Source organism: Elephantulus edwardii, unplaced genomic scaffold (genome assembly GCF_000299155.1).
Source record: "Elephantulus edwardii isolate Elephantulus edwardi_28Jun2011 unplaced genomic scaffold, EleEdw1.0 scaffold00027, whole genome shotgun sequence".
NCBI lineage: Eukaryota > Metazoa > Chordata > Mammalia > Macroscelidea > Macroscelididae > Elephantulus > Elephantulus edwardii.
This window is the reverse complement of record NW_006399777.1, coordinates 4,462,617-4,489,955: the sequence shown is the minus strand read 5'-3', so window position 1 is coordinate 4,489,955 and position 27,339 is coordinate 4,462,617. Positions and strand designations below refer to the sequence as shown.

General features: G+C 40.9%; 1 protein-coding gene across 1 annotated transcript in view; it reads left to right on the top strand.

Annotated features, from left to right (window-relative positions):
• The window catches only part of SATB1 (SATB homeobox 1), an 82,360-nt gene that overhangs the window by 23,013 nt on the left and 32,008 nt on the right, over positions 1–27,339 (top strand). The window contains exons 5-7 of the mRNA XM_006883405.1: positions 5,330–5,441; positions 8,073–8,527; positions 18,573–18,785. Coding sequence (XP_006883467.1) covers positions 5,330–5,441; positions 8,073–8,527; positions 18,573–18,785 — 780 coding nt within the window. The remainder of the gene's footprint in view (positions 1–5,329; positions 5,442–8,072; positions 8,528–18,572; positions 18,786–27,339) is intronic.

The window sequence follows — 27,339 nt, the reverse complement described above, 5'->3', positions numbered from 1 at the left end:
GGCTGGCATCCAGCTCAGAAGAGTGGTGTATTTCTTTAAATCTCAGCCTCTACATGCATGCCAGCTTCCAAGCATACCATCGAAAGGTAATATTTGGACGAATGGAAAGAGTCTTTTGGTTTTGGGTTTTGGGGTGTTTTTTTGTTTTGGTTTTGGTATGATCTCCTAATATCCTTTGGCCCAGCTTGAAACTTGACTTTTTTTTAAAGATTTTTTATTATTTTTATTATTTTTGTGTTAGTGTACCATCAAATCAGATCTGACTGGTACAGGAGGAGATTGTCCCTCCTTCCCCGGCAGAGCATCTGGTGGATTCAAACCGTGCGCCTCTGGGATTGTAGTTGCAGCTCCTTGCCACTAGGCCACCAGAGCTCCCCTGAAACTTAATTTTTTTTTTTGCTATACTTTTTGTCCTTTGTAGGAAAATCTATTTGGCTAGGCTACCAATTGGAAAATTTTATCCCTTTCTCATACTTTGGGCATGTGGCCAGGAAGGACCGGTCCTTGGAGAAGGACATCATGCTTGGAAGGGTGGAGGGACAGCACAGGAGAGGAAGATCCTGGATGAGATTGACTGACACAATATCTGGGCTAATGGGGTTAGGTGTGTTGGATGGAGATAATGAAACTTGGCTCAGGATAGGTCAGGCTTCAGAGCTTTTGTACATAGCGTTGCTGTGTGTCGTAGGTGACTTGATGGCACATACCAACAATGACAGCTCTTCTCATTACTGTCTTCTTGGTGATCTGAAATGTAGTCTTGTAACAAAAGCTCAGGGAAGAAGAGAAGGCTGAGGGTAGTCCGAATGGTGTCTCCTGAGTGCATCCCCGGGCTGTGACGGCCACTGTGCTGATTGTATCACAATCCTTGTTTCACTATCTGTCTGTCCTAGTGGGATATAAGTTCCATGAGAATGGATCACGTGTCTTTTCAAGTAATTGTTTCTCTATTTGGCCTCGTATTTAAAAAGGCTTTTGTGTCCTCGGTCCTGGTTTTTGTGGATCTCCTGCATCCACTTCCAAAAATGCTTGCCTCCTGAAACTCTGTGAACTTTGAGAAAAGATGAACATTTTGCATGCAAGACTTCGTTCATAGGGTCAGTATGGGTCATCTATTACTCTGCAGCACTAAACAACAACAATGAATAGTCCAGTGTTCTTTGACTTGTGGTGATACCAAAGAGTATGCTTTATCCCGTGGGATGTCCAAAGAACAAACGAATGTCTCAAAACAAGTGCAGCCCATGACTCCTTAGAGACAAGGATGGTGAAACTTCATCCCACGTGCTTTGGGCATGTTGTCAGAAGGGGTCAGGCCTTGGAGAAAGATGACATGCTGGGAAAGGTGAGAGTCAGTGAAAAAGAAGATGTCCTTTATAGGGTGGGTTGACACAGTGACTGCAGTATTGGGCTTCAGCGGGGCAGAGATTGTAAAAGATGACACAGGAGAGCTGTTGTTCATAGTGTCGCAGAGAGTCAACAGCTCAGTGCTTGGGATATAGGAGATCAGTAAGTGAATTAAAAAGGAGAAAACAAATGGATTCCCAGAACCCCATGAGGTGTAAGTTATCTTTCCCCTCTAACAGTGAGAGTTGGGGCCTCATGATTAATCAATTTGCCCTGGGGCACATCCGTGGGATATGACACCTTCTATGCTTGGATATAGATTTAGTTGATTCTCTTAAATCAAATTATAGGGAGCACTGGTGGCCGAGTTAGCAGAGTTGTGCTGCCAACCCAGAGGCAGGCGGTTTGAATCCACCAGCGGCTCTGAGGGAGAAAGGTGAATGGTCTCCTCCCATGTGATTTACAGCCTCTGGAGGGTCAGTCAAGAGTGCATCCTGACTTGACGGTCATGAGTGAACGAACGGATTTACTCAGAAAAACATTTAGTTCTTATTTCATACATACCAGGCATTGAGCTGGAAACTTGTATGGGTCCCAAGATCTGATCCTTTAAAACCAGCACCTCTTGTCATTTTTGTTGCCATTTAAGACTTCTAAAACGACTCACTGGAGAAATCTGGAACTTAGATGACCCTCTGAAACATTTCTTTCCTGTTCTTGAAGCTCATCATTCTCATTCAGATGTCACACCTCGGACTTCATTAGAGATTTCATCATGGCGGGGGGGGGGGGGATGAGAGTGGGGGACCTTGCTCTAGTAAAAATAGAAGTGACCCTAAATTACCTGAATTAAGGACTATTTTACAAGAAGTCATTGGACTTTCATCATACCTATAGATTACCTGGGGGTTTATGTCTTGCTTAAAGTAATATTGACACTAACCAGAGTTCCCTAAGTACATACTGTTTGATAGTGTAGAAAGCACCAGAAAGTCACTTAAGGACAGAGCCTAACAATTGAGGGTTAAACAGGGTATTGGGAAGCTTTGCTGATCACGCACTATTTCCCACATATGGATAATAATGAACTACATAGCACTATTACATATGGGCTCTAATTTTACAAAAATATTTCAGCCTTGTTTTTTTAAATGCTCTGTGCTTTCTTCTCTCCTCCATGTATCTTTCATTGTTGTTGTATGAATGAAATGAAGTTGAAATTCTCTGTTTCGCTGATAGAAAGTAAGTTTCCTGTGGGCAGAGCTGTGACACATGCCTTTGTATCTTATAATTTTTGTATAACAAAGAATAAGAACGTGTCTATTGGCCAAACTGAGGTACCCTGGGGTTGGTTTTTTGGGATTATTTTTTATTTTGGTCAAAAACTTCAGCAGACTTCAGATGTTCCATATCGTTCTCCATCTAAAAGGTATTTGAACTTTTCTAGTAGCATTAAGGAACTCCCAGAATGTCTTGGTGTAAGAGGAGTAATTTTAAAAATACTGAACCAAAGTAGAAGAACATCAGCTGCCGTCCATTTGCAGAATCGTCCCTATCCATCAACACTCTCAATGGTTTTATTAGTGTCCAACTTTATTGATCCGCTGTTCCAATAGAGTAAGTGTGACTGGAGCTGACGGATAGGTACCCAGATCAGGTAATCCTCTGGCCCTGGTTTTGGCAACCTCCGTTAAGTATCTTTTGCACTGTGAACTCTGGGAGGCTCTTAGTGAAATTGCCAGTTAAAGGATTAATGGTCGAGCATCATCAGCACATTAAGAATGTCTTTTTAGAGAAATAAAATGTGAAAATGACTATAAAGTGGAAAGTTAAAAAAAAAGTTTAGAAAATTCCCTTGGTGCCTCTTTGGAGCCGTAGCTGTGTTTTAGAGAACTCAGGTGGTCTAGCAGTTAAGGAGTTAGACCGCCATCCCCCAAAGTCAGGTGGTTCAATCTACCAGCTACTCTTATGGGAGAGAAATGGGAATCTCCTCCCATGTGGTTTATAACCTCTGAAAACTAATCAGAAGGTCAGCTATGAGCTGGTTCTAACTTGGTGGAACAGAACAACAACAGAAACGACATATTCATCAGTTGAAAGTTTTTTTTTACAATTTCCCAAATATGTGCATACTACTAAAATAAATGCCTCCCTGTTGTAGAAGTCACATTGATTATAGATATCATCAGGGAACTCTGGTGACCTAGTGGTAAGGAGTTATACTGTGAGCCCTACCAGCATCATTCAAACCTACCAGCTACTCTGTGAGAGAGGAAAGAAGAAATTGGTCAATCTCCTATGCAATTTACAGCCTGCTGGAGGGTCTGCTGTGAGTCAGTTTTGAGTCAGTTTTGGCTCAAGGGCACATAGCACCAATCACAGTGGATTTCAGAGGGAACCACTAGTACTCAAAGCACTTTCAATTAGGAGTAGCTTTTACAAAGATAATGATACCAAAATACTTCAGTCCCCAAACTGGCTTTTGTGGTTGTTCTTGATCTCTCAGAACAATGCTGCCTTCTGTAAACTTTTCCACCTTAGATCAGCTGAAGTCTGATACGTCTTAACATTTCTTGATGGAGGGAGAAAAGATGGCTGCTGTTCAGGTCCTAGGCTCAACAGCCATCTACGGCCACTGCTGCTACGGAATGTAGGTGCCATAAACAAAGTCACTGAATTTACCATAACCAAATTTTTCCTGAGTAGAAAATAAGTTTCAAAAGAAAATTTTTTTTTTTTTAATTTTTGTAATTTTATTATTTTTGTGTGAGTGTACAGTCAAATCAGATCTGACTGGTACAGGAGGAGATTGTCCCTCCTTCCCCAGCAGAGCATCTGGTGGATTTGAACCATGCGCCTCTGGGATTGTAGTTGCAGCTCCTTGCCACTAGGCCACCAGAGCTCCCCTAAGAAAATCTTCTGGTAATACACAGAATTCCTCCCTCCCTCCTTTTCATATTGAAACCATAGATAATTGTTATTTCCAGGGCTTTTTGTTAAAAGCAGCATGAATATAAGTGACAGACAACTACTTTTCTTTTTGTGTTTTGTTGGAGATTTTGAAATAGATTCACATAATTCAAGCTTGATTCTGTTGGTGCAGCTAGCATTGAATTGCAGAATGATTTTTTTTCCTGTTCTAGAAAATCTCTGTGGTCGTTTGCTGCTGCTTCAGTGTGGTCAGCCAGCATTTGAGCAGTGTTACGTGAACCTCCAAGGCTGACCCATCACTGGGCCTCTGAGGCTATAAATCCCAATGGAGGAGATTGCCCATGTCTCCCTAGGAGCCACTGGTGGATTTGAACCTTTGGAGAGACCACCTTTGGGTTATCAGTTCATCTCCCTGCTGACTATACCTCAGAGTCTCCAGCTTCTGACGCAGAACCCACAATTCATCACGTATTATTATTGCTCTCTAGGCTATGCTTGAAGGGGGCCCTAAAAGTCAAGGTTGAAATCCCATAGCTGCTCCTGGAAAGAAAGTTGGGCGGTCTCTTACTGTTAAGATTTACATTTTCAGAACCCTGTGAGGAGGAGTCATCTCAAGTCAAAAATGGAGCAGAGCCCGTGGGTTTAGGTTTTCTGCGTAGGACTGTATTTGGAGGAGCAAGGATGTAGCATACAGTTGCAAAAACATGACATTGCATTTGTGTCTAAATTGCAATGAGAAGTCATCTTCACCCATTTAGATTTACTGGGCTCCGTGGAAATTTGTCAGCTACCAAGTGCAAGGACAGGGATTCTAAAAACACTTGAGCTCAGTCAGTGGGTTCAGAGCCTTCCCATGGTCTCTGTGGACTTTGTAGTTAAATAAGCATTTGATGATCTCCTTATTGAAGTTTGAGTCGAAGCTTTCGGCGAAAGTGTGAAACAAAAACCGTATTGGTACTCAGTTGATTTAAAAAAAGAAATGAGTTGCACTGATTGCTGTGTTGCGTTCATGCTGCGATGTATTACAAATATCCTCCCCCTCTTCATACAGAGCATGATTTCTTCCATTGTGAACAGCACTTACTATGCCAATGTCTCAGCAGCAAAATGTCAAGAATTTGGAAGGTGGTACAAACATTTCAAGAAGACAAAAGATATGATGGGTAAGCAAAAATCCCTTGCAGCCGTGGCTCCATACCATTACGTGTCATTTGGGGGTTTATCAAAGTCAGATCTAAAGCCAGGTCTTTTGATTGCCCAATTAGAGATCAATTTAGACTGTTTCTTTGGGGGTGGGGAGGGTGGGCATGGGTATAATGAGATAATTAAATTCAATAAATGTTTGTGTTTAAATCAGCCAAACTGACTCGGTTGTCAGACATGCAGGAAATCGAGGCGTGAGGAGGGGAGCTGTCATTTCTTAACATCTCAGTTAAGACCTAACCAGGCCTAGAATGACTTATATTAGCTGTGATTTCTTGCAGGGGTAAAACATGCCTTCAGGTTTGGGGTTTGGTTGTTGAGACATAGAAAGTGCTTGTTTTTACGGGTATGTTTAAGGGGGAAAAATGCCTGTGACTTTTATATTTCTAATTCCCTCTCCCCCATGCATAAAGGCATCGATGAATTAATGCCTTCTCAGCACCCTGGGGTTAGGGGAGAATATTGTTGCGTGGTTTTAAAGCACTCTGTGCCAGTATTGTTCACTGATACATCTGTCCTCTCTTAACATGCAATTTTAGGTCAACCTGTGTAATACAGGAAATGCATTTAAACATCCGCAGTGTCAGATGACAGATGAAAGTTGTGTGTTTTACCCAAGTATTCAGATTATAACATTGTTCTCCCTAGTGAGTTTGTTAGCATTTCCAAAAGTCGACACTGTGATTAAGGTTAATGCTTTAATTTCTATTAATGTTTCCTTTCCTGTGCACGTACCTTCCAAATAATGTCTTTTAAAATAATCTTAGAATCAGGTGTTTAATATGCATAGTATTATGCCATTCTAAATCTATTTCTGTTTACCTCCATTACATTCATTTAATAACAACAACAATAATAACTTTTCCTAGAGGTTTAAAGAGACAAGAGAACTCGAAATTTGAGCATGTTTTAGCTTTTAATATTTGAACAGAAACCATCCATCTACCCAAACAGATTCCTTGCCTTTTATAGCTTAAGGCTGTCGTGAAGACCATGCATCATTTTTGGAATAATTGCTTGAATTACTATTCCCAGTGAATGGGCCACTTGGGCTGATATCACTGGTAGAAATTGAAGGCCTCTCCCCCTAATTCTTAGTTATATTTTACACATATCAGTGACTGTCGCAATGCGTTAAGTTCTTCTAAATATAAAACGTGAATATTTAATGACGAGAAATGACGGTTAAAAACGGAGCCTGGGTCAGCTTTTGGGGAGAATGGTGAGCAATTTGGAAGAGTTACGTCTCGACATACTCAGTCTTCCCAGTGAAGAGCATCAAGCAGTGTTTTCATTGGAAGCAGCCAAGCATTTGACACACTTAGAAGCCGACACTCAGCCAGTCCACACACAGGACCCCGCCAGGGGAGACTAATTCATCCTGAGGAGGGGGGATAGAGGACACAGCTTTCTCTCAAGATTGATTTGTAGCATCTGGCAATAGCCATGGCTTCTTGAAAAAAACATTTTGAGTCTTAGCAATAAATTAATAGTTTATTAACATTCTTCTAAGTGGTATATTACTGGTCTGACCATTTGCTGTACAGAGGTAATTTGTGTTTGCTGTGATGCTGAACACTGCGACACTGATGGTTACCCATGTTGGACAGTGTTTGGTGGAGCTCCCTGATGAAAACAAGCTTGGAAGCAGGAGTGGCATCCACTTCAGAAATGGCTTGCCTCCGGAAACTGTGTGAACATGGAGAAAGGATGAAAGTTATACAAGTGTTCAGATCTTTTATTTACAGGGTTGCTATGAGTCATCTATGACTCGACGGCACTTAACAACAACCAGCAAATTAATAGCTTTATCCTGAGAAATATTTATAGATACATGTCCATTCTTGGGAGGTTGTAATTAACACCAAATTAGCTATATCAAATGCTCAACACAGTGTCCAGTACAGTCAGTGTGATGATCATATTCAATCTTTATTATATGGAACCTTTATATTCACAGCAAGATAAAAATTAAACACACAGAACATTTTATGTCTTCTTTGTCATCTAAGTCTGTTTGCCAGGGTATTAATGTTTAACGTTGGAAAATATTTGTGAAATCTCTTAGTTGAATGTAGGAGGTTTTTTTTCGGGGGGAGGGGGTTGTGGTTTTTTTTTCTTAGTTCAACTCATTCCGTGGTTCTAGTTGCCATTAATGGAATGGCATTCTTCTAGAAGCAATTTTTAAAAAGAAATGTCATTGCTTCTCAGCCCTCTTGGGGTAATCAATGACAGGTTTCAGTTTGGTGTCACAAGTCACCTAGAATTTTAATTAATTTTATCCCTTTCATTTAATCCACACGAAAAATATTAGCTCAGAAGTGTGTGTTCCTAAAAATATTAGCTCAGAAGTGTGTGTTCCTAAAAATATTAGCTCAGAAGTGTGTGTTCCTTTTTTCAAAGTACATGGGATTGAAGAAGAGAGGAGGAGGACAGCTTGGTGAGTTCCATCGTGAAATTATCTTTTATTAGGTGGTTGTTTTTTTAAAGTTTTTATTAGGATGTCTACTCTTTATCTAGAAGACGGTAGGGAATGCTAATGGAGGCTCCTCATTATTCCCTTTAACCCAGTTTTCCTTTGTCCACTTTAGTTGAAATGGATAGCCTCTCTGAGCTGTCCCAACAAGGCTCCAACCACGTCAACTTTGGCCAGCAGCCCGTCCCAGGAAACACAAGCGAGCAGCCTCCGTCCCCCGCGCAGCTCTCCCACGGCAGCCAGCCCGCTGTCCGGACCCCTCTTCCGAACCTGCACCCTGGGCTCGTGTCCACACCCATCAGCCCTCAGTTGGTCAACCAGCAGTTGGTGATGGCTCAGCTGCTGAACCAGCAGTACGCAGTGAACAGACTTTTAGCCCAGCAGTCCTTAAACCAGCAGTACTTGAACCACCCTCCCCCCGTGAGCAGGTCTATGAACAAGCCTTTGGAGCAGCAGGTTTCCACCAACACAGAGGTGTCTTCTGAAATCTACCAGTGGGTACGCGACGAACTGAAACGCGCAGGCATCTCCCAGGCAGTGTTTGCACGCGTGGCTTTCAACAGAACTCAGGTGAGTCTCGTTCCGTTTATCACTGGTTCTTCTCTTTTCCTCTCTCCTGTTTTCAGCCTGGCTTATCCTCTTGTTGGTGCTTTTCCTACTGGTGTTCTTTCTGGTTACCATTTACTACTTGTATGCGTCATTTTTGTTTGGGACTGTTAATGAAGGTGTTTCGGTGTGACCGCTTTCCCCCTTATCAGTTCCCTGGCGATCCCAGAGAAAGCTGTGGTAGATTGACTTCAATTCGGCGGCCTTGAAGGAAAGGAATATAAAACATATTTTATCCGATGCTGTGATATCATGGAATCATAGACTGTATGTATTTGAATGTTGAGAAGAGTTTCATTGGCTCAATCAAGGTCATTGCCATGGTTCCAGGGTTCTACTCCCCTGCCGTTTTCCATGCTACCATGACTTCACCTCAGTTTGCTGGTACAAATCTCCCACAAATGGGTGGCATGGAAGAACAGATGTTTAGTTTTTCACACGTGTGGAGACTGAGGTCCGACTCGAGGCCTGGAGTCTTGAAGCCCTCTCAGAGTCTCTCTTTTAGGGTCTGATGATTCTGACATTGAACCCCTCTCAGAGTCTCTCTTTGAGGGTCTGGTGATTCTGACGTTCCTGGGCTTTTTGAGTCACCCGCTGTGCTCTTCCCAATGCTATCTTGCCTGCATGTTCACCTCTATATAGTTAGTTCTCCCTCTTTTCCGCCTCTTGTATCCACTGCTCCTACTCTGGTGTGACCTCAGTTACCACTGTGCTTCCAAATAGTCCTGGGATTAAGACTTGTAGTTGGAGGTAGGGGGCACAATTTAACCGATTAAACCACCATGTCATCTATAAATACGTATATGTATCTATACGTGCCCTGTGGAAGCTATGTTAGCACCGTCAAAGAAAAAATGGAGTCTGAGTAACTGAATCTGATCCTTTGTGACCATTTTGATTGAAGAGTGATAGGGCTTATTAACATAAAATACTTAATATGCTTGTTAATATTCTTCCAAACTGCATTCTCAAGACCAGGGGCCACACATTTCTTCAATAATGAGCCTGAAGGTGAAGATTTCGTGTGTTCCAAACCATGAGAACGCTGTCACAGCACTGTGACTTTATTTCCCCCCAATACATCTATGTAACAGGCTAGATTTAGCCATAGGTCCTGGTTTGCCGGCTCCTGAAATCTGCATATGCACCCAGGGCCCACACCTTTGTCCTCCTGGGCAAATTCCTACAAAGATGCCATCAGCATAGAAGATATTTCAGTAAGGCATGAAGAAAATACGACCCACGAGAACCCCCTAAGGTAACAATATTTGAGGACCTCATGCGTAATTTGATTGTATCATACCATGGATGAGAGCAGGCAAGGGGAATGTCTGTTTTATTTTTCTGATTTGTTTGGAAACACGTATGATAGGAACATGGATTCTTTTTAGCCCAGGCATACTGAAAAAGTAAAAGAACGTGTAACTTTGATTAGAATGAGGACGTTACATCCTTTCAGCTTCACTGTTTTTTTGTCAAGTTTTTTGGTTTTGGGTTTTTATAGGGTGTTGGGTTTGGTTTTTTTTATTGGCTTGACATTCTTTTCTGTTATATTTAAGTAGTTTTGTTACATGATTATGAGAATAAAATCCTGGTACAGAAATAATCTCATATTAATTCCTTGTTGGCAGAGTTTCCATACCTTGGAGAATCCCAGCTGTGGTTTATTTTTGGCTTGCCTTAACTAGATTGGGAGTTAAGAGACCTGACGAAGCCCTCAACTCGGGGTTGTTTTCAATTTATTTATCTGGTGGTGGTATTGGGGTTTTTTTTAACATTATTTATCTGTTTCTAGAAGGGTAATTGCAGAAGGTTATGTCTTGGGTTAAAAAGCCTATGGTTTTACCCACTTGTTATATATTTAGAGCTTTAAAAAAAAGTATTCATTATTAGCTGGTACATACCACACTCATACACAGAGCATATCAAATAAAAAGGGGGAGAGTGAATTTGAAAAAAAAAATCAACTCTCTAGATAACTCATTTCTATTGCAATTCTTTATTTTTTTTAAAAATGACAGTAGTTCTCTGTACTGGCCAAATAGATATATACTATACACACACACACACACACACACACACACACATATATATACAGTCTCTCTCTCTCTCTCTCTCTCTCTCTCTCTCTCTCTCTCTCTATATATATATAGTCTCTATTTACTGGTTCAGAAAATAAATATTCGTAGAATTGAATTAAAAGCTCATAGGCCGAGGCAGTATTAAAATCCTCACACGTGACAGACTGATTTCCTGATGAACACTTGATAGAAGTTGGGTAGTTCTTTGGAAGGGAAGCTGTATTGTGACGCTGTGAGCTGAGGGAGAGGAGGGTGAGGTGATGTCTCCACAGTGCGACGACACTACAGTCATGTCTGTGAAAAGGTGGCCATTTGTTCTGCCGCTGGTTCTCACATTGACAAATTCCAGGAATATCTGTAGGATTAGTTACTGGAAGAAAGACAAGATTCTCTATTAATCACTTTGAAAAGATAGTAATTTCTACAATTAACATCACACAGAGCGAGTATGATTCTGAGGGGAGTAGAAAGACAACCTGGTAAGGCTTCATACTCAGAACAGCCCAATTCAAAAAAACTAATTTCCAAAGCATTAGGGCGCCAGTGGCAGAAGAGTGCTTGACTGCTATCCCAAAGGTTGATGGTTCAAACCCATCCATAGGAGAAAGACACAAGAGTCTGCTCATGTAAAGATTTACAGCCTCAGAAATGTAGTGGAGCAGTTCTGCTCTGCCGTTTGGGGTCAGAATCAGCTAGAGGACCATAGATTTGGGCTTTGAATGGAAGATAATGGGATTGACTTTAAACTATTAGTATGTCATCCTCCTCCGTAAGAGTGAGGGTCCGGCCATATTTGAGGCTGTTCAATGTCAGTGAAGGGTAATTTTCTGTGTACCTAGATGTTCTGTTCTCAAGAATTAGCTTTTGCACATGCACGCACGCATGTATTTACAGTGGTCATACTTAAAAACCAGCATGCACACACGTACATGCAGCTGCATTGATTTTAATGATTACACATTCATATGAATGCATGTACTGTGTTTATTTCAGAGTGTATGCATTTCAATCAAAGCAGGTGCAGAGTGAGTGTGTGGTGTGGGTGTGGAGTATGGAAAACACACATGCTAATGCATATGTATGGAGGAAGGCCTTCACAGACCTGCACGTCACGGATTTGCACACACGCGTTACAACATGCAGTTCCAACCCCATGTTAAAAAAAATGTGTAAAAGATGGAGGTCCAAACCAGAGTTGCATCATTGGGTAATGTCATCATCATGTGAAAACAGTATGGTGGAGAATCGGACGGAAGTCAAGCCTTTGCTGGTCTCCAGCAGCTCTGTAGATCTTCAGATTGCTAGGTTTCAGGTTTTAAAATGCTGCTCTCATCATTTCAGTGGGGCTTCCAGAATGAAAATGGAACTCTGTTGTTAAGATTTTCACACAGGAGTGTTTTTGATTTTTTTTTTCAAATTTTATTAATTTTAATGAACCTTTACAGAGATTTTGGATTTCCATTTTTCTCCCTGCCCACCCCTCCTCCTCCTCCAGTTCACTCTTCTCTTTGAAAAGTAAAAGAAAAATTCCTTCATTGGTATACAATGCCCCTGCCCTGAGTACACTCCACTATGCACCTTCATTCTGGACTCTTGTGATAGCCATAATACCCGAGCATATATCGCTTTTAAACTGTTCTCTCCCTCATCTGTTCAGTGCAATATCTGTTGTAGAACGGAACTGACATCAGGATTGGGGTAAGACTGAGAAAAATTGGATAAATTATGTATACTGCATTGAAACAGATGAGGTTTTTTTTTTTAAAGCGTACCTTTTCTGGAAATGTATGGTGAATGTTAATGTAATTATTTGTGAGAAGGATGCTTACCCCTCTGAACGGATGGGCATAGGTTCTTTAATTGCAACACCAACTTTTAAGTGATGTCCATTCAATTATTCCTGTTTGTTATCTTTGTAATGGAAACTGGCTAAAAAGAACTGCAGAAAGTTTTAAGTTGTGAACTTGTCCATTCACCACCCTTTGATGAGACTGTTTCAAGGTTGCGATAGAAGAAAATATATTCTTTAGTGCCTTTTAAAAGAATAAAGCCCAGAGATTAACTCTGATCGCATTCTGTGGCTTTTTTCTCTCCCCCCTCCCCCTTTTGTCTTTGGCACACTTTATTTTCCAGTAAAATGAAGAATGAAGATGGATTATTCAAAACTGATAACAGTAATGGACCATCATGTAATGTTTTATTGAATTTGAGTTCTGTAAATTATGTGGTGGAGAGAAATTTGCCTGCTTAAGTATAACAGAAATTGCTACTGTGTTCCTATAATTCTTCACAGTGTAATTTAAGAAAAGTCCACTATCCATATCACTATTGAATAAAAGGCAAAAAAAGGTGCTATTACCCCATCGTGACAGCTCTGGCCGAGCTTAGCCAACGACAGAGATAAATGTGTCTGCTTAGAACTTACTTGGCATGGAGCCAAGGTAGTAGGTGGAGTTTCAAAATAGTCTTTCACCTGGACATGTGATTAAAAATTCACCAAACAGTACAGGCAGGTCGCCTTGAAGAGGATTTCATGTTTGGGGTTTTTTTTCTCTTGAAGGGGGAGGCGTCATCAAATCATATTTTCATGGAACTCTGAACTTCCATGAAGCTGATAAAATCTATCTGAATCAGTGATTATGTTCAAAGAGGAGACAATTGGGAGGCCAGAGTGGCTTTTGGTTCAGATTGGCAGTCTCTCTTGCTTATCTGCTGTTTTTTAAAGAATTCATAATTAGCTTTTGGAAAGACTGATAATGTTTATTGAAGAGTTTATCCTCCACCCGGGTTTGTTACCCACCTCCCTTTTTGCAATTTCTAATGAATTTTACTTGTAATAATTTGTAAATTCCGTTTGGAATGCAAAAAGAAAAAAAAAAGGGCTTAGGAATTTATCAGTAAACTCTTTAACCAGGAAAGAAGTGGAATTCTCTCATTACCACTGTTGCATCTACACAATACTAGTTAATGCTGTGTTTTCCTGCATAGAACACACAGCTAATTATTTGTAAAATGTGGAGTCCCAGTGAAAGGCAGCTTCCCATTCTAAAAATAAGATGAATATTTATGACATGCTGGTAACTTTGACATAACATCAAAGTTGCTGCGCTCTTGTTTCATTTAGCTCTACCATAGGCGTGTACAGTATTGATAGTCTATTTTAATCAGTATTTCAGTATGTTCCAGGAGATGACAGTGTACTTTAAGATACTATATTTTCTTTTCCTTAAAGAATTTTTGAGAGAAGTCCGCCTTAATGTTCAGCCAGGGGAGATTTTGGCAAATGAGCAGACCTAACTTGGCTAGCCTGTCCTTTATTTTCAACCATGTGAAATGGGAAAACCACCTTCCACATCTTGAACCCATAAATAGAGCTATTCAAGTGAACATCAATCTGAATAAGACAGAAATATGCATTCACCTACTTGGGTTCTGATACTAACCACTTTTGTATCCAGAATGATTCTAAAGAGGTTTTTTTTTATTTTGGGGGGGGGTTAATTAAGACACTCATCAACATTTTCTAACGATATTTTCAAGCATTTCCACCAGGGGGCACTCCCCTCATTGAAAGATCTGGGCCAAAGCAAAGCCCCAAGGTTACTGTCAAACCTGACACCCTCTCTCCTGGCTGCTTTACCGTTCTGGAGTGCCCAAGGTCATGAGACATTGCTTCAAGATGTCCCTGTGCTCAAGGGAGAAGAAAACGGAAAAGTTGGCCCTTTGGAACAGTTAAGCAGAAATAAAACCATTGACCCTTACTTAAGACATAGTATGCACCATTGGCAAGTCAAGGCAGTGTCAAAATATGGGTGGAGAGATTTCTACATTTTCTCCACAATGGCAGGCTGCCCTCTTTGCTCCATGCTTTGTGATGGTGACGTCGTCTTTTGTTAACAAAACCTCATAGAGAATAGGGAGGAGTCTTTCCATGCATTTGCTTTTTTAACTGTCATTCTCGTTTCAGGAAATAATTTTAATAACAATGTGTATGACGTGGTACTTAGTTCAAGATTTGCAAATACATAATTTCAAGTCTCCTAAACATACAGGATCTTTTCTGATTTAATGTTTTGTTGTAATTACTGACCAGTTGGTGTGGATGAATCTCTTCTACCTTTTCACTGACGGCAGGCTCAACGTCCCCTAACTTTTCACTGAAGGGCCATCCTGAGCCCTGATGATGACTTAAGAGTGTACCGGGGGATGGCATCTCTCACTCTGTCACTAGTTTCTTTCATCCTGTGGTCAGTATCCATGGGATTAATCCATTTAGTAAATATTTATAAAACACTTACATGGAAGGCTATGTGCTGGGACAATAGAAATGATGATTAGATTATCAGGCCCAAGGAAGAAAAGAGCCCTGGTGGCACAGTGGATAAAGTAATCAGTGACGAGCCCAAAGGTTGGATCTCACCAGCCACTTCAAAATAGAAAAGCTGTGGGAATCTGTTCCCATGGAGATCCCAGATTGGAAACTCCATGGCCAGTTCTGTGCTGGCCTAGGGAATCGCAGTGAGCTGAAGTAAACTGGAAGCCACACAGTCATATATTCATAGCATACTGTGTGTACTGTGGCCTAGTGGTAAGGTGGTGTGCTGTCATTCCAAAGGCCTGGGGTTCGAATCCACCAGCTGAAGAAAGATGGACAATCTCCTGTGTGATTAACTGCCTTTGAAAAGCTGCTGGAGGGTCAGCTGTGAGTCGGTTCTGACTCAGTGGTGCCCATGAACAACTCCAGCAACAACGTGTAATGGATACTTGCCTCTCTTTTTATGTCATTGGCATGATTCCTTTTTTTCTAGCACTTTTTAAAAAAGAAATCTTTTGTATATCTTAGGGGCAGGGGATTTGCACTTATCTTCAAATCTCATTTTCTTTCTTTTTGACACCTGTATCTTTAAATTTTAATATGATGTCTTAGAACAGGGCAAATCTAATTATTTCCCTTATGCAAATTTAGTGACTGATTGATCAGTCCTGTGGCTGAATTTGTTGTTGTTGTTGTTATTTTTTTAATTGATATTTTAACGAAAGCTTACAGAAATCTTGGATTTCAATTCATTCATTGTTGCACAGCTTTCTGCCTCCCCTCCGGCCCCCAGTTGCACCTCTTATTCTGGACTGTTGTTATGCAGGTAATACCTAGTTACCTATTTCTTTTAGACAGTTTCCCCCCTCATCTATTTAAATGCCGTGTTCATTATTTATCTTTTCTTAAACTATCTAGATGTTTTGCTCCTATGTGGACACAGTTGTTGGTATTGTAGCTGTAAGTTTGTTCTTTGCTTTAGTTATGTTTCTTGGTAGAGTCAAAAATTGAGGTCATTCCAATTTTTGTTTGTTTCATATAGGTTGAGGAAAAATAAACTCTTAACTTCCTAAACTTTCTAGAGCACCTCTTTCAAAATAAACCAAGCCCACTCTCTTCAAGTCCCTTCCACCGCTCACGGCCCTGCAAGCCAGAGCAGAATTGCCCCATGTGGTTCCCGAGGCCCCAGATGTGCTCAGGGAAAGCCAGCTGCCTCGTCGATTCTTCCGTGGGGTGGATGGTCTGAGTGGACTGCCAACCTTTTGGACTCGAACCATTTTCTAAAGTTTGTCATCATCATTGTTCATCGTCCACTTGGAAGAAACTCACAGCTGACCCACCAGTGGGTTTTCAGAATTGCAGGGGAGGACCCTGTCCATCTTTGTCCACAGACCAGCTGGTGGATTCAAACCACGGGCCTTTTGGTTGGTTCCACAGCTCTGGACCACTCACCAGCCTCTAAATTGTTAGGGTTTGGTTTTTGGGTGTTTTTTTTGAGACACCTTGATGGTGCAACAATTTAGCACTCACCTGCTATCCAAGAAGTTGGCAGTTCAAAACCACTCAGGGGTCCTGGGGGCGAAACACCTGGCCACCTGTATTGTAACAACTTGCAGCCAAGAAAACTCTATGATGCAGTTTGATTCTGTTAAGAGCTGCCATCAGGAATCAGTTATTTTTGAAATGGATAGTGGTCTTGACTCTGCAGCCAACTTTGTTTAGTCAGTAAGGTGTGTTAACACTGAGAACTGGAAACAGCTCAGTTTGCACTGCTTCTAAAAGACCACTAATAAAAACCTGAGTGTTTGCACCCCAGGGCTTGGTTATTTTGGCATGCACGCTTTCATTCCCCAAAATAGATCTTGAACCATTGGCCCCTGGTTATTGGAGAGTAAATTTTGCGATTTATATATAAACCTCGGTAAATTCTAGTCCAAATGAAATTATAACACACTAACATTCTGGCCAAGTAGAGAAAGCCTGTGTCTTGATGTTCCAGGCATCATTTCACATATAAGACTGAAAGTCTGAGGGCTGTCCACCCTTAAAAATGGACAGGAACTCTTTCTTTCCTTCCCGTTTCATATGCCCCCTCAACACACTGGCAGAAACGGCCCAAGACTTTAAAAGACCTTGTTGCAAATGGATGTTATATAATTTAAGAAGAGCAGCGTCTAAAAGTAGTGTTCTAATGATTTGTAAAATTTTTTCAATCACTAATAACTTAGTCCCTAAATTGGGGTTGTTTTTGTTTTTTGGGTTTTGTTGTTTTTTTTTTTTTTTCACAAACAAGAAATTTGTGAATTAAAGAGAAAATGGACACACATTCCTACTTTTGGCCTGCTATAATAGATTTCTGCAGGTATAGAGAATAGTTTTGATTTTATCTGTGGTTTCTGAAGTTCAGAATTTCAACTTGTCACCCAAGGATATATAGCAAAATGCTATTTAGAATCAAGTAGAGAATCCCAGTAAAAATAGCAAAATTTTACAGAACAGCAAACAACAAATGCTGGCGAGGTTGTGGAGAAACTGGAACCCTTATTCACTGTTGGTGGGAGTGTAAAATGGTGCAACCACTGTGGAAAGCAGTATGGTGCTTTCTCAAAAAGTTGCAAATAAAAAGACCATTTGACCCAGCAGTTCCACTACTGGGAATATACCCCAAAGAGACCATAACTGCCATCCAAGCAGATATATGCACACCTATGTTTATCGCGGCTTTGTTCACAGTAGCAAAGAGATGGAAACAAGTGCCCATCAACAAATGAATGGATAGAGAAGCTGTGGTGTATTCCCACAGTAGAATCAAGTAGGGAGATCGGGGTGCATTCCTTTAAAGGCAGATTGAAAGAGACCCTTGGTGGCGTTGACTTTTTAACGCTATGAAACCCATCAGAGCTGGAACTCCACAGCAGGCCTCTGGAACATTCCGCCTTAGACATACATCACCACTGCATCACTTTTCTGTTGCTCTGTATTTGTGCGAAATACTTGATTTTTCCTTCACTGGCACATTTCCATCATACACAGGTTCTGACTTTCCTGAGTTTGACTAATTTCATAGCAAAGGGTGACGTAAACTATTGCTGGTGAAAATGTAACACAAATGCCTGGTGAAAATGTAACAGTGTCTTTTTTTCCCCTCCCTAAATGTGTTATAATCCATTTTCTTATATTTTCTTTGAAAGTTCCACTTCCCCTCTGGAAATGGCTTTGTGTCCTCGCTTACTGGCCTGTTGGCATTGCTCTGTCTTTGTCTAGCAAGCCTGAGAGGTATACAGTTCAATGCTGTTGTATTAGAAAGCTTTCATTTATTCTTCACTCCCCTCGATTCTCTCTCTGAAAGATTTCATGGCAAGTTAAGCTCCTCAAAGGAAGGAGACCAATTAGGCAGTTTCAATTTATGCTATATGTGAAGCAGATGCTTAATAAAATTAAGAAGACAATTGAGGCTCTCTTCTCTACTACTTCAGTTGTAACTAATATATTCCTATGCAGAATTAATGCCTCTGACTGTTCATTTTCCAAACGTGGGGGGGAAAGAAAAGGGAAGGCTTGCCTGTCTTGGCAGAGCTCAGGGAAGGTTTACCGGTGCCATTCTTTCTCCCAGGGCTTGCTTTCCGAAATCCTCCGGAAGGAAGAAGACCCCAAGACAGCATCGCAGTCTCTGCTGGTCAACCTCCGGGCCATGCAGAACTTCCTGCAGTTACCAGAAGCGGAGAGAGACCGGATTTACCAGGATGAGAGAGAAAGGAGTCTCAACGCCGCCTCGGCCATGGGTCCTGCCCCCTTGATCAGCACACCGCCCAGCCGCCCCCCACAAGTGAGTCTTCCACCCCACCTTCTCTTGGTCCCCTTCTTTTTGCCTATTTTGTTGTGGTTTTCTACTTAAAAGTGTTATCTCACCAATGAATTGGTGAACAGATGGATTTCTTAAAAATAATCCCTCATAGTTTCTTGAGATTTTGATCCCATGTCACTATTTCTGATACAAAAACAATAAGCTACTAATTAGATGAAAGAAAATTGCTTGGTGCATCTTTATTCTATGGATTCTTTGGGTGGAGGACATGGTCTTTAAATGAGATATTCGACTCTTCCTAATGTTAGTAAGTGAAGGAATCTTTGAAACTCGGAAGGAAGAAGAAAAAAGTCAATTTCGTCTCAGCCAGTTTAGAACTGTCATTTGAATAGTAAATAAATAAAAAAAATAAGTAATTCCATTTGTATTTATGCTTTCCAATACAAACTGCAGCTGGTACCAATTACACATCATCTCGTTTGTAATCTTTCATAATTAAGTTTAATACAATCCTTGAAGGCAGTTTTAAATAGGACTGATAAGGAATTCCATCCATAGTCCCAGAAATGGGCACACACTCTACTTCTCCAGATTTTTGCACTTTTGGGAAAGAAGAGAAATCACCTTTGAGGTGCCTTTCTGTTTATTCATCTGCATTATTATTTTTTTTTAGTCAAAGTTTAAATTCCAGCCTCAACTGTGATGAGAATGCAAGATAAGACTTGTAGCCACTGTTCAGTTGAAGTTTGATGGTAGTAGGTTAGACTCAATCCACAAGCAAATAGGATTCTTACATGTTGAATTTGCTGTCGGTGCTGCTTTGAAAAGTCAAGTTAGCAAAAATTTGGCTGTAGAATTTTCTTTTTTCCTTTTATTATTATTAATTTTAATGAAAATTTACAGAGATTTTGGATTTCCATTCATTCATAGTTACACTTTTCTCCCTGCCCATCCCTCCCCCCCAGTTCATTCTTCTCTTTGAGAAGTAAATTAGAAGTAATTCTTTCATTGTTACACAATCCCTCCCCCAAGTCCACTCCACTGTGCAGCCTTCATTCTGGACTCCTGTCATGACAGTAATACCTAATCATAAATCCCTTTTAAACAGTTCTCTCCCTCATCTGTTTCAATGCAGAATACATTGTTTATCCCCTCTTTCTCAGGTTGTTGAATTCTTTGTGGAGGGTCCCTAGACGTCAGAATCAGCCAGGGCATTTGGTTTTCCATTTTTTCTAGAATACAAATGCAGAGTAAAGAATTCACGTTGCATAGTGCCATGATGAAATTGTTATGATGTTAATTTTGCTTTATCAATAGTTAAAAACACACTATCCATTCCCAAGAGTGGAAATAGAGAAAAAGCTTATTCAGCGTTAAAGACGGTGCCCTGATGCTCTGGAAGTAAGGAGGAGATGTTTCGTTGAGCTGCTGTTGTGCCTCTTACTCACCGGCTTCCTGCAGTGGTTTGAAGCCATTAGTTTTGTTTTATTTTGTTTTTAACAAGTGTCACATACATTCCTATTATGCCTCTCATGGCATAAAACTCAAACTGGTCTTGATGTCTGTGGAAGCAAACTATAAGGGCACCATTGTTATAACTGGGAATACCAATGTTCGGTTTCTCAAGAAGAAAACAATCCCTTCTGTAAAAAGGTACATACTTATTTACCTGTGCTCTAGGTCATATAGCCCTGGTCTGTCCATTTGCTATACAGAGAGGTAACTTGTGATCGCTGTGAAGCTGAACACTGTGACACTGACGTGTCAAATGTGATAATGGTCACCCATGGTGGACAGTGTTTGGTGGAGCTCCCCGATTAAAACAAGCTTGGAAGCAGGAGTGGCATCCACTTCCGAAATAGCTTGCCTCCAGAAACCCTATGAACATGGAGAGAGGATGAAAGTTATACAGGTGTTCAGGTCTTCGATTCCTAAGGTCACTTTGAGTCGCCTATGACTTGACGGCACTTAACAACAAACACCAACATAGTCTCACGATGAGATTTCGGTTTGTAAACTCTCAGGATAGAGAGTGAAGAACTCTTTGTGCGTGCCCGCATCAAATCGGAACTTGGCGGTAGAGTTGTTGATTGTCACTCATCGCAGACCTGTAGGACACAATGGGCCCACGTTGTTTCCAAGGCTGTTCTCTTAATGGAAGTCGACTGACAGGTCGTTCTCTCATAGAGCAACTGGTGGGCTCAGATCACTGATTTTTTGGTTAGCTCCTGAGCCCCCAAGATTCTTCTATGTCCATGCACATACACCCTGTATGTGTCATGATATGGACAATGTTCCACCCGCCCTGCCCCCCAAAAAAGCATATGTCATTTTGACTGAGCCAAGACTTCTCCATGGTTTGGCATTTAGGCCATGATGTCACTTGGCAGTTAAATGATGATTCCATAAATGATCATCGTGATGTGAGCAAGCATGGTTATAAGACAGACAGGGTAGGAAGCTTGTTCGGGGCATAGGCCTGATCAGATTTAAGGGAAGATTCCCTGGAGAAATGTATCATATGGGAAATGAAAGGAGGGTGAAGGGAACAGAAACCGAAGGACATCAGTGCCTCACAGATAGAAGAGCCAGGAATGGAGGCATCCTTGGGACCCAAGTCTCAGCTTTGAGATCTTTAGACCCAGCAGAAGGTTGATTCTAATACACACGGACATCTCCAATGAGGCTGGGCCACAGATGGTGGAAGGAGCCCGAGACCTGCCCCGGGGCTCAGAACTAGACTCCCCTTAGAGTTGGTGGACTGAATTGGGACTTTTAGCTTCCTCAGCTCTTGAGAGCTGGTAGCCTGGCGGTATGGAGCTGGGCTGCCACCCCAAAGACAAGACAGTTCAAATCCACCAGCTGCTGCATGGGAGAAGGACAATCTCCCATGTGATTTACTGTCTCTGAAAACCAGCTGGAGGGTCAGCTGTGGTTTAGTTCTGATGCCACAGTTCACAACAGCAGACTTTGAGAGAATAAATTTTGATTTGTTGACATCACCCAGTTGCCATATTTCTGTTATATTGCAGCACTAGATAACTAAAAATTTTGTGTGTTGTGTGTGACTTTTATAAGAGTAATTTAAAACAGAAGCACAAACACGTAGACACTTGTAAGCACTTTGATGGAAGCATGGGTGTCTTAGTGTTAACACATACTCGATCAGTAGTTGACTTTGCTTCTGTGGCCACCACTGAAGGGCCTGTGGGCAGCCAGTTAATCACCTCATCGCCTAACCTGCAGAACTAACAGAAGAACGGCACATTCCAGACCTAGGCAGACGTCAGCCCGAATGACTTGCTTTCTCATCTTTAATCTGTTTAAATGCTCCTCATGGTAGGTCTTTAGTCCAGCTTTTGCTTTCTAATTTCTCTAGGATTTTAATACTTCCCTTTGTCCTTCAAATATAATACGACTACTACCCTTATTCATCAAGATTTTGCTTAGCAAAAGTTAAGTTCTTGTTGTTGAGAGCCGTATCTTTTTGTAGACTGGGAGATGCTATTTAGCATCATATATATGTATGTGTGTGTTTAAATAGCATGTCTGTTGTTATATGTAATTTGTTTTGGCTTCAATTATTGATGAACTAATTGAGCCATTCTTAACTCTTTTCAAGAGGGCTTGAGATCAAAACCTAAACTAGGGAAATGAGACAAGGAGTAACGTAAGAATTGTAGATATTCTGCAAGATTTTCAAAGAAAAAGTGCTTCTCTTAATATAATTTTACAGGCTATCTAAACAAATTCCAGAATCATCATCAGATATATGTGTGTCTCTGGAAACTCTGTGAACTTTGATAAATGACAATAGTTAGAGAAAGGCTTCAGGCCTTTTGTTCATAGGGTTGTTAAGAGTCGTGCTCAACTTGATGGCGATCAACAACAGCAACGCCATTCTACTTCTCTAACATAAATGTGTAAAGTATATTGCTTAATATTACTAGAGCTTTTGCCTTTTTTACCTTTTACCATTTAACAGCAATCAGATTAATTAAGTAATTCATAATGTATTGAAAGTATTATCAGTACAAAGTGAGTATGTAGATTTGGGAGCGCATTTCTTGAACAGTTAGGTTTGTACTCTTTTGCAAGAGATGATATTAAAGACTTCAAAACTGGAGCCAGTCCACCGTGTGTGAGCCTTTAACATGTTTATGACATGTGACAAGCACAGCGGAACAAGACTGGAAGAAGCCAGAGCCGTAGAAACAGACCAACTGTAAAGTTTAGTCCCTTTTCATTTTGCCGGTAACAGAAGAGAAGCACAATGATACAGCACATTTCATTTCCTTCAAAATGACAAGAATTGGAGATTAATCTCAAGTTTATTATGTGGGACCTGGATCCGGATATCTTTCTAAAGAGCTGCGTGTGGTACGAAGCCTTCCCTGGCTCCAGGAAGACCCAGTTTACCTTTAACTTCAAGAGACTGTGGTCTCTCCTCCATCTTCAGTGTGGCATCCAGGTTGCACACTCAGAGTGCCTTATGCCTCTGGGACATTCCAGACCAAGACCCAAACATGTGAGGCATTTGGATTCAGTCCATCTTCAGATGGGGCATCCTTGGTCTTAGTCCAGCCCCAGGTCTGGGAGACTCACTTGTTCTTAGAAGTCACCAAAGCTTGGACAGTGCCCACTGGGTGAGGGCTCTCCTGTGGGAACATCTAGGCTGGGTGCTTTACTGACATCTGGGACAGTAGCCTCTGAGCCAGACCTGTTTGCTGGAAGCACATTTTTTTCACACGTTAACGTGCTTTAATGCAAGAAAAAAAGAATACCTTGTTTTGGGTAATGATTCACAGTTTTCTGAGCACCTTCACATACATTAATTCATTGACTTCTCCTCCCATCATTTTGGGATGAGAACATCACAACGGAGGTTTAGTCAAAGTTTTCACATCTCCTGTTTAAATCCATTCTTTTCCTCTATGTCAAGTCACCTTTCAGAATGCAGGCAAATTTATTTTCGATGGAGTAAGATGAGACTTGGGGCTGGGCCATTTCTGTGTAGCGTAGAAGATTGTTGTTAAGTACCAGCGAGTTGGAGCTGACTCCTCGCTGGCCCTCGTGCTGGTTTTCAGGGGCAGTAAATCCCACGGGATGAGATTGCCCATCCTCCTCCTCAGAGCAGCTGCTGGATTCAAACCACCTGGCTTTGAGTTGGCAGCATGATTACCTAACACTCGGGTTTTATTGTTAGAAGAACGCATGTGAGAGCGTCGTCCTCAGAGAGAAGGTGAAATGTTTGACAGATGATCTGTGTTAGGAGATTTCTAGAACTAGGACCTCTGGGATTCTGGAGAAAACAGCCGGTCCACACTTCATTGCTACATGGAAAGATAGGAAAAATCAGAGCCCCCAAGTTCCTTGGTCTTTGAGGACTGCTTGTTGCTTTGATTTGTTTGGGGTTTTTAAAATCTATCTTTAGCACATTTTTCAGATGACTTTGTAAGTGATATTTTATTAATATTTTTTGGTTTTTGACACTTCTTCCTAGACTAGATAAATTTTACAAAATGTAGATCAATTTTAAATTTCTAATGTCTGCATTCAGGATATGTTTATACTAGCTTTATTTGTATGCTCTTTTATGTCTTTTTTAAAAATCTGAAGTAACAAGACTTCCTGATATTATTTTTTAAAAATATGATTAAGTTATAGTGTTAGATGTGTAGGTTTCTTTTCTCTTTTTTTTTTAAACATCTCTTTGTAAGTCTTTGGTTTCTTCTAAAGGAAGGTGTGATAATTTCCAGTGGTGCTTTAGAAAATGTACAAAGATCATGTAAGAAATATGTAATTAATTTAATCTGACAGATGTATTCTTAAATCTCTCTACAATAAATTCTTCGCTAATGAAGTGAGGCATAGACTTGTGGTCTTTTCAGATTCCTTTACAGACAGGAACTTAACTAACTAACTTAGCCGTGGCTCAAAGTTTTATTATGTTGTTCTGCATCGTTGAGTCAGAAACCAGTGCATACATAGCTGACTCTAGTGGATTTTCAGAGACTGTGAATCACAAAGGAAGAGACGTTTCCCATTGAATGTCTGGTGGATTCAAATTACCTGCCTTTAGAATTTCTAGAATTTTAAGACCTCACATAAGGTACTTCTAAAATACTTCCCATTAATTGCAATCTCATAAAAGCTAGAGAACTTTCAGATGTCCACGTGGAAGATAATCAGTGCTGTTTTAAATGGGACTAAGCCCCCACATCATAGAGAAATGGATGAGAAGAGAGAGAAAGAGAGCCAAGGCATTCAAGATTGTATCAACATAAAACAGTCCTGAGAGTTAGGATCGTTTTCCATTGGCAATAAAAATGCCTCAAACTAACACGTTTCCTGGAAGACATTGCTAAGAAAGCATTTGCATTTCCTTTATTTTGAAATAATAGTGATAAATCCACTAACTATTAAAAACTGGACGTTGTTAAGTTAGGTTTAGCAAAGGTCCGCCCTAAAGCAGGTCCATTGGGTTTCAGAAAATGGTCATTGTCTCTAGTGACAATAGGACCTCTTGGGGTCACAGCACAGTGATTTCAGAGGTTAATGTTGGCTTCAGACATGCGTCAGTTCAGATCTCAGCTGGGTCCCACAGGTAAAATCACTTAGCCTCTTTGGTATAAAGATTTTTCAGTTTTAAAGTAGGGTAGTAAGAGAGAATAGTGGGTGTGAGCACAGTGCCCAGCACTTCAGAACCAAACCCAAGAAATGCCAGCCTTTGTTAGCATAATTGTTATTATAACTGTATGAAACTTTTTTAAAAATTGTATTATTTTTACATGTGCCATCAAATCAGATCTGACTGGTACAGGAGGAGATTGCCCCCTCCTTCTCCAGCAGAGCATCTGGTGGATTTGAATCGTGTACCTTTGGGATTGCAGTGCAGCATCTTGATAACTGTATAAAACTTTTATGTTGTGTGTGAGGGTCGTTCTCCCAGCATTGAGGAATAGTAAGTGCGTCCACAATGAGGACCTCCGTAGAACCCCAAAAGTGTGATTGGATGCACTCTGTAGCACAGGAAGAAGCAAAGTGTTCGGGGAAAATTTGGATTTGACACTACTCGTTGTTAGTGGAATAAAAGGCGGACAGCAGTTTCTCACCCTCTCCCTCTGTGGCAAGGTGCAACTTGTGCTCACTGCATCCTGACCCGGCTGCAGTGAGGTCGACCACCCTCCCTGGATGAGCGCTGTTCGGAAAGCAACTGTATTTGCCTTACCTCCCTTGCTGCTTGCCAGGAAGAGCTGAAGAGTAGTTTACTTTGCCTGGAACAAACTGCTTTAAGAATTTAATGTGTAGTATAATATTAAAAGCTAAACCAGGATTAAGAAAAAAGTTTTTTTTTAAACTAAGTCATTGTAAGGTACTGTTGAGTCAGAAAGACTCATAGCTGACCCTCCAATGGGTTTTCAGAAGTGGTTTGATCACACAGGAGGCAATTGCCCATCCTTCTCCAGTGCAGAAGCTGGTGGGTTCACCTCTGTGCCCTTGGCTTGGCTGTGCAGCTCCTGGCCACTCGGTCCCCAGCACTTCGAAAGAAGCACTCAGGAGAGTGAGGCCTTAAGGATTTTTCTTCCATTTTTTACCTAATGGGGAAAAAAACCCCACAACTTCTGTGGTTTTTAAAAATGGTCCAAGTCAGTTCCCTTAAAGCAATAGCTTATGTTTAGGGAGTGAAAAAAAAATGTGATTTCAGAGTTCTGATAGCTTACTTCTGATAAGGTGCCTATCTGGGACAACAATATATTAAAGAGAAACTTCCCTGAATCATTTTAAAATGAGTAGTGCAGATATTTTTTAATGTCTTGTAAAAATTGTACTCACATTGTTTTAATGTTTCATGTACTACTCAGTTTTCCTTTTTTTGTTATGTTGATTCTTGGGAAATGATGATTTGCCTTTTTATCTGATTTTCAGGAGCTCTGGTGGCCCAATGGTAAGAAACTGTGCTGCAGTCCCAAAGGCAGGCATTTTGGATCCACCAGGATCCACCAGCAGCAGTCTCCTCCCGTGTGATTAACTAATTGTCTCTGAAAACCCGCTGGAGGGTCAGCTGTGGGGAAAGATTTTACTGTGGTTTTTTGGGATTTTTTTTCCCAAATGAAAGTAGTAGTTTATTTGTTTTATAAATAAATATATAAAAGCATAACATTTTTAAGCAGAATCACAGAGTCAAAACAAATGGCGATAGCCCACCTGGAAGAGAAATTCTGTAGTTTTTACAGAAGAACAGAAATTAGAAGCGGAGGGAGCCCAGTTTCCACAGCCGCTGTCTTAACTGTTGCTGAGCAGATGACTAGGAAGGAACCGGCTTCTAGTGCCCTGGACATGCTGCCTCCCTTACCCGCATCTCCATTTTCAAAGCAATTGCAATGGCTTTTCTTTTCTCTTTCATTTAAGCAGTGAGAAAAATAGGTATTAGAAGGGACCCCATGGGGTGATCAAATCTATCCCTCTGCCTCAGAGCAAGACCACCCCAGAGCAAAGTGGTGGATTTCACCAAAGCAGAGTTGCAGGCAATTTATGGTAATGCGTTAACTCTTCTGGCTTCTGAAGTGATGTT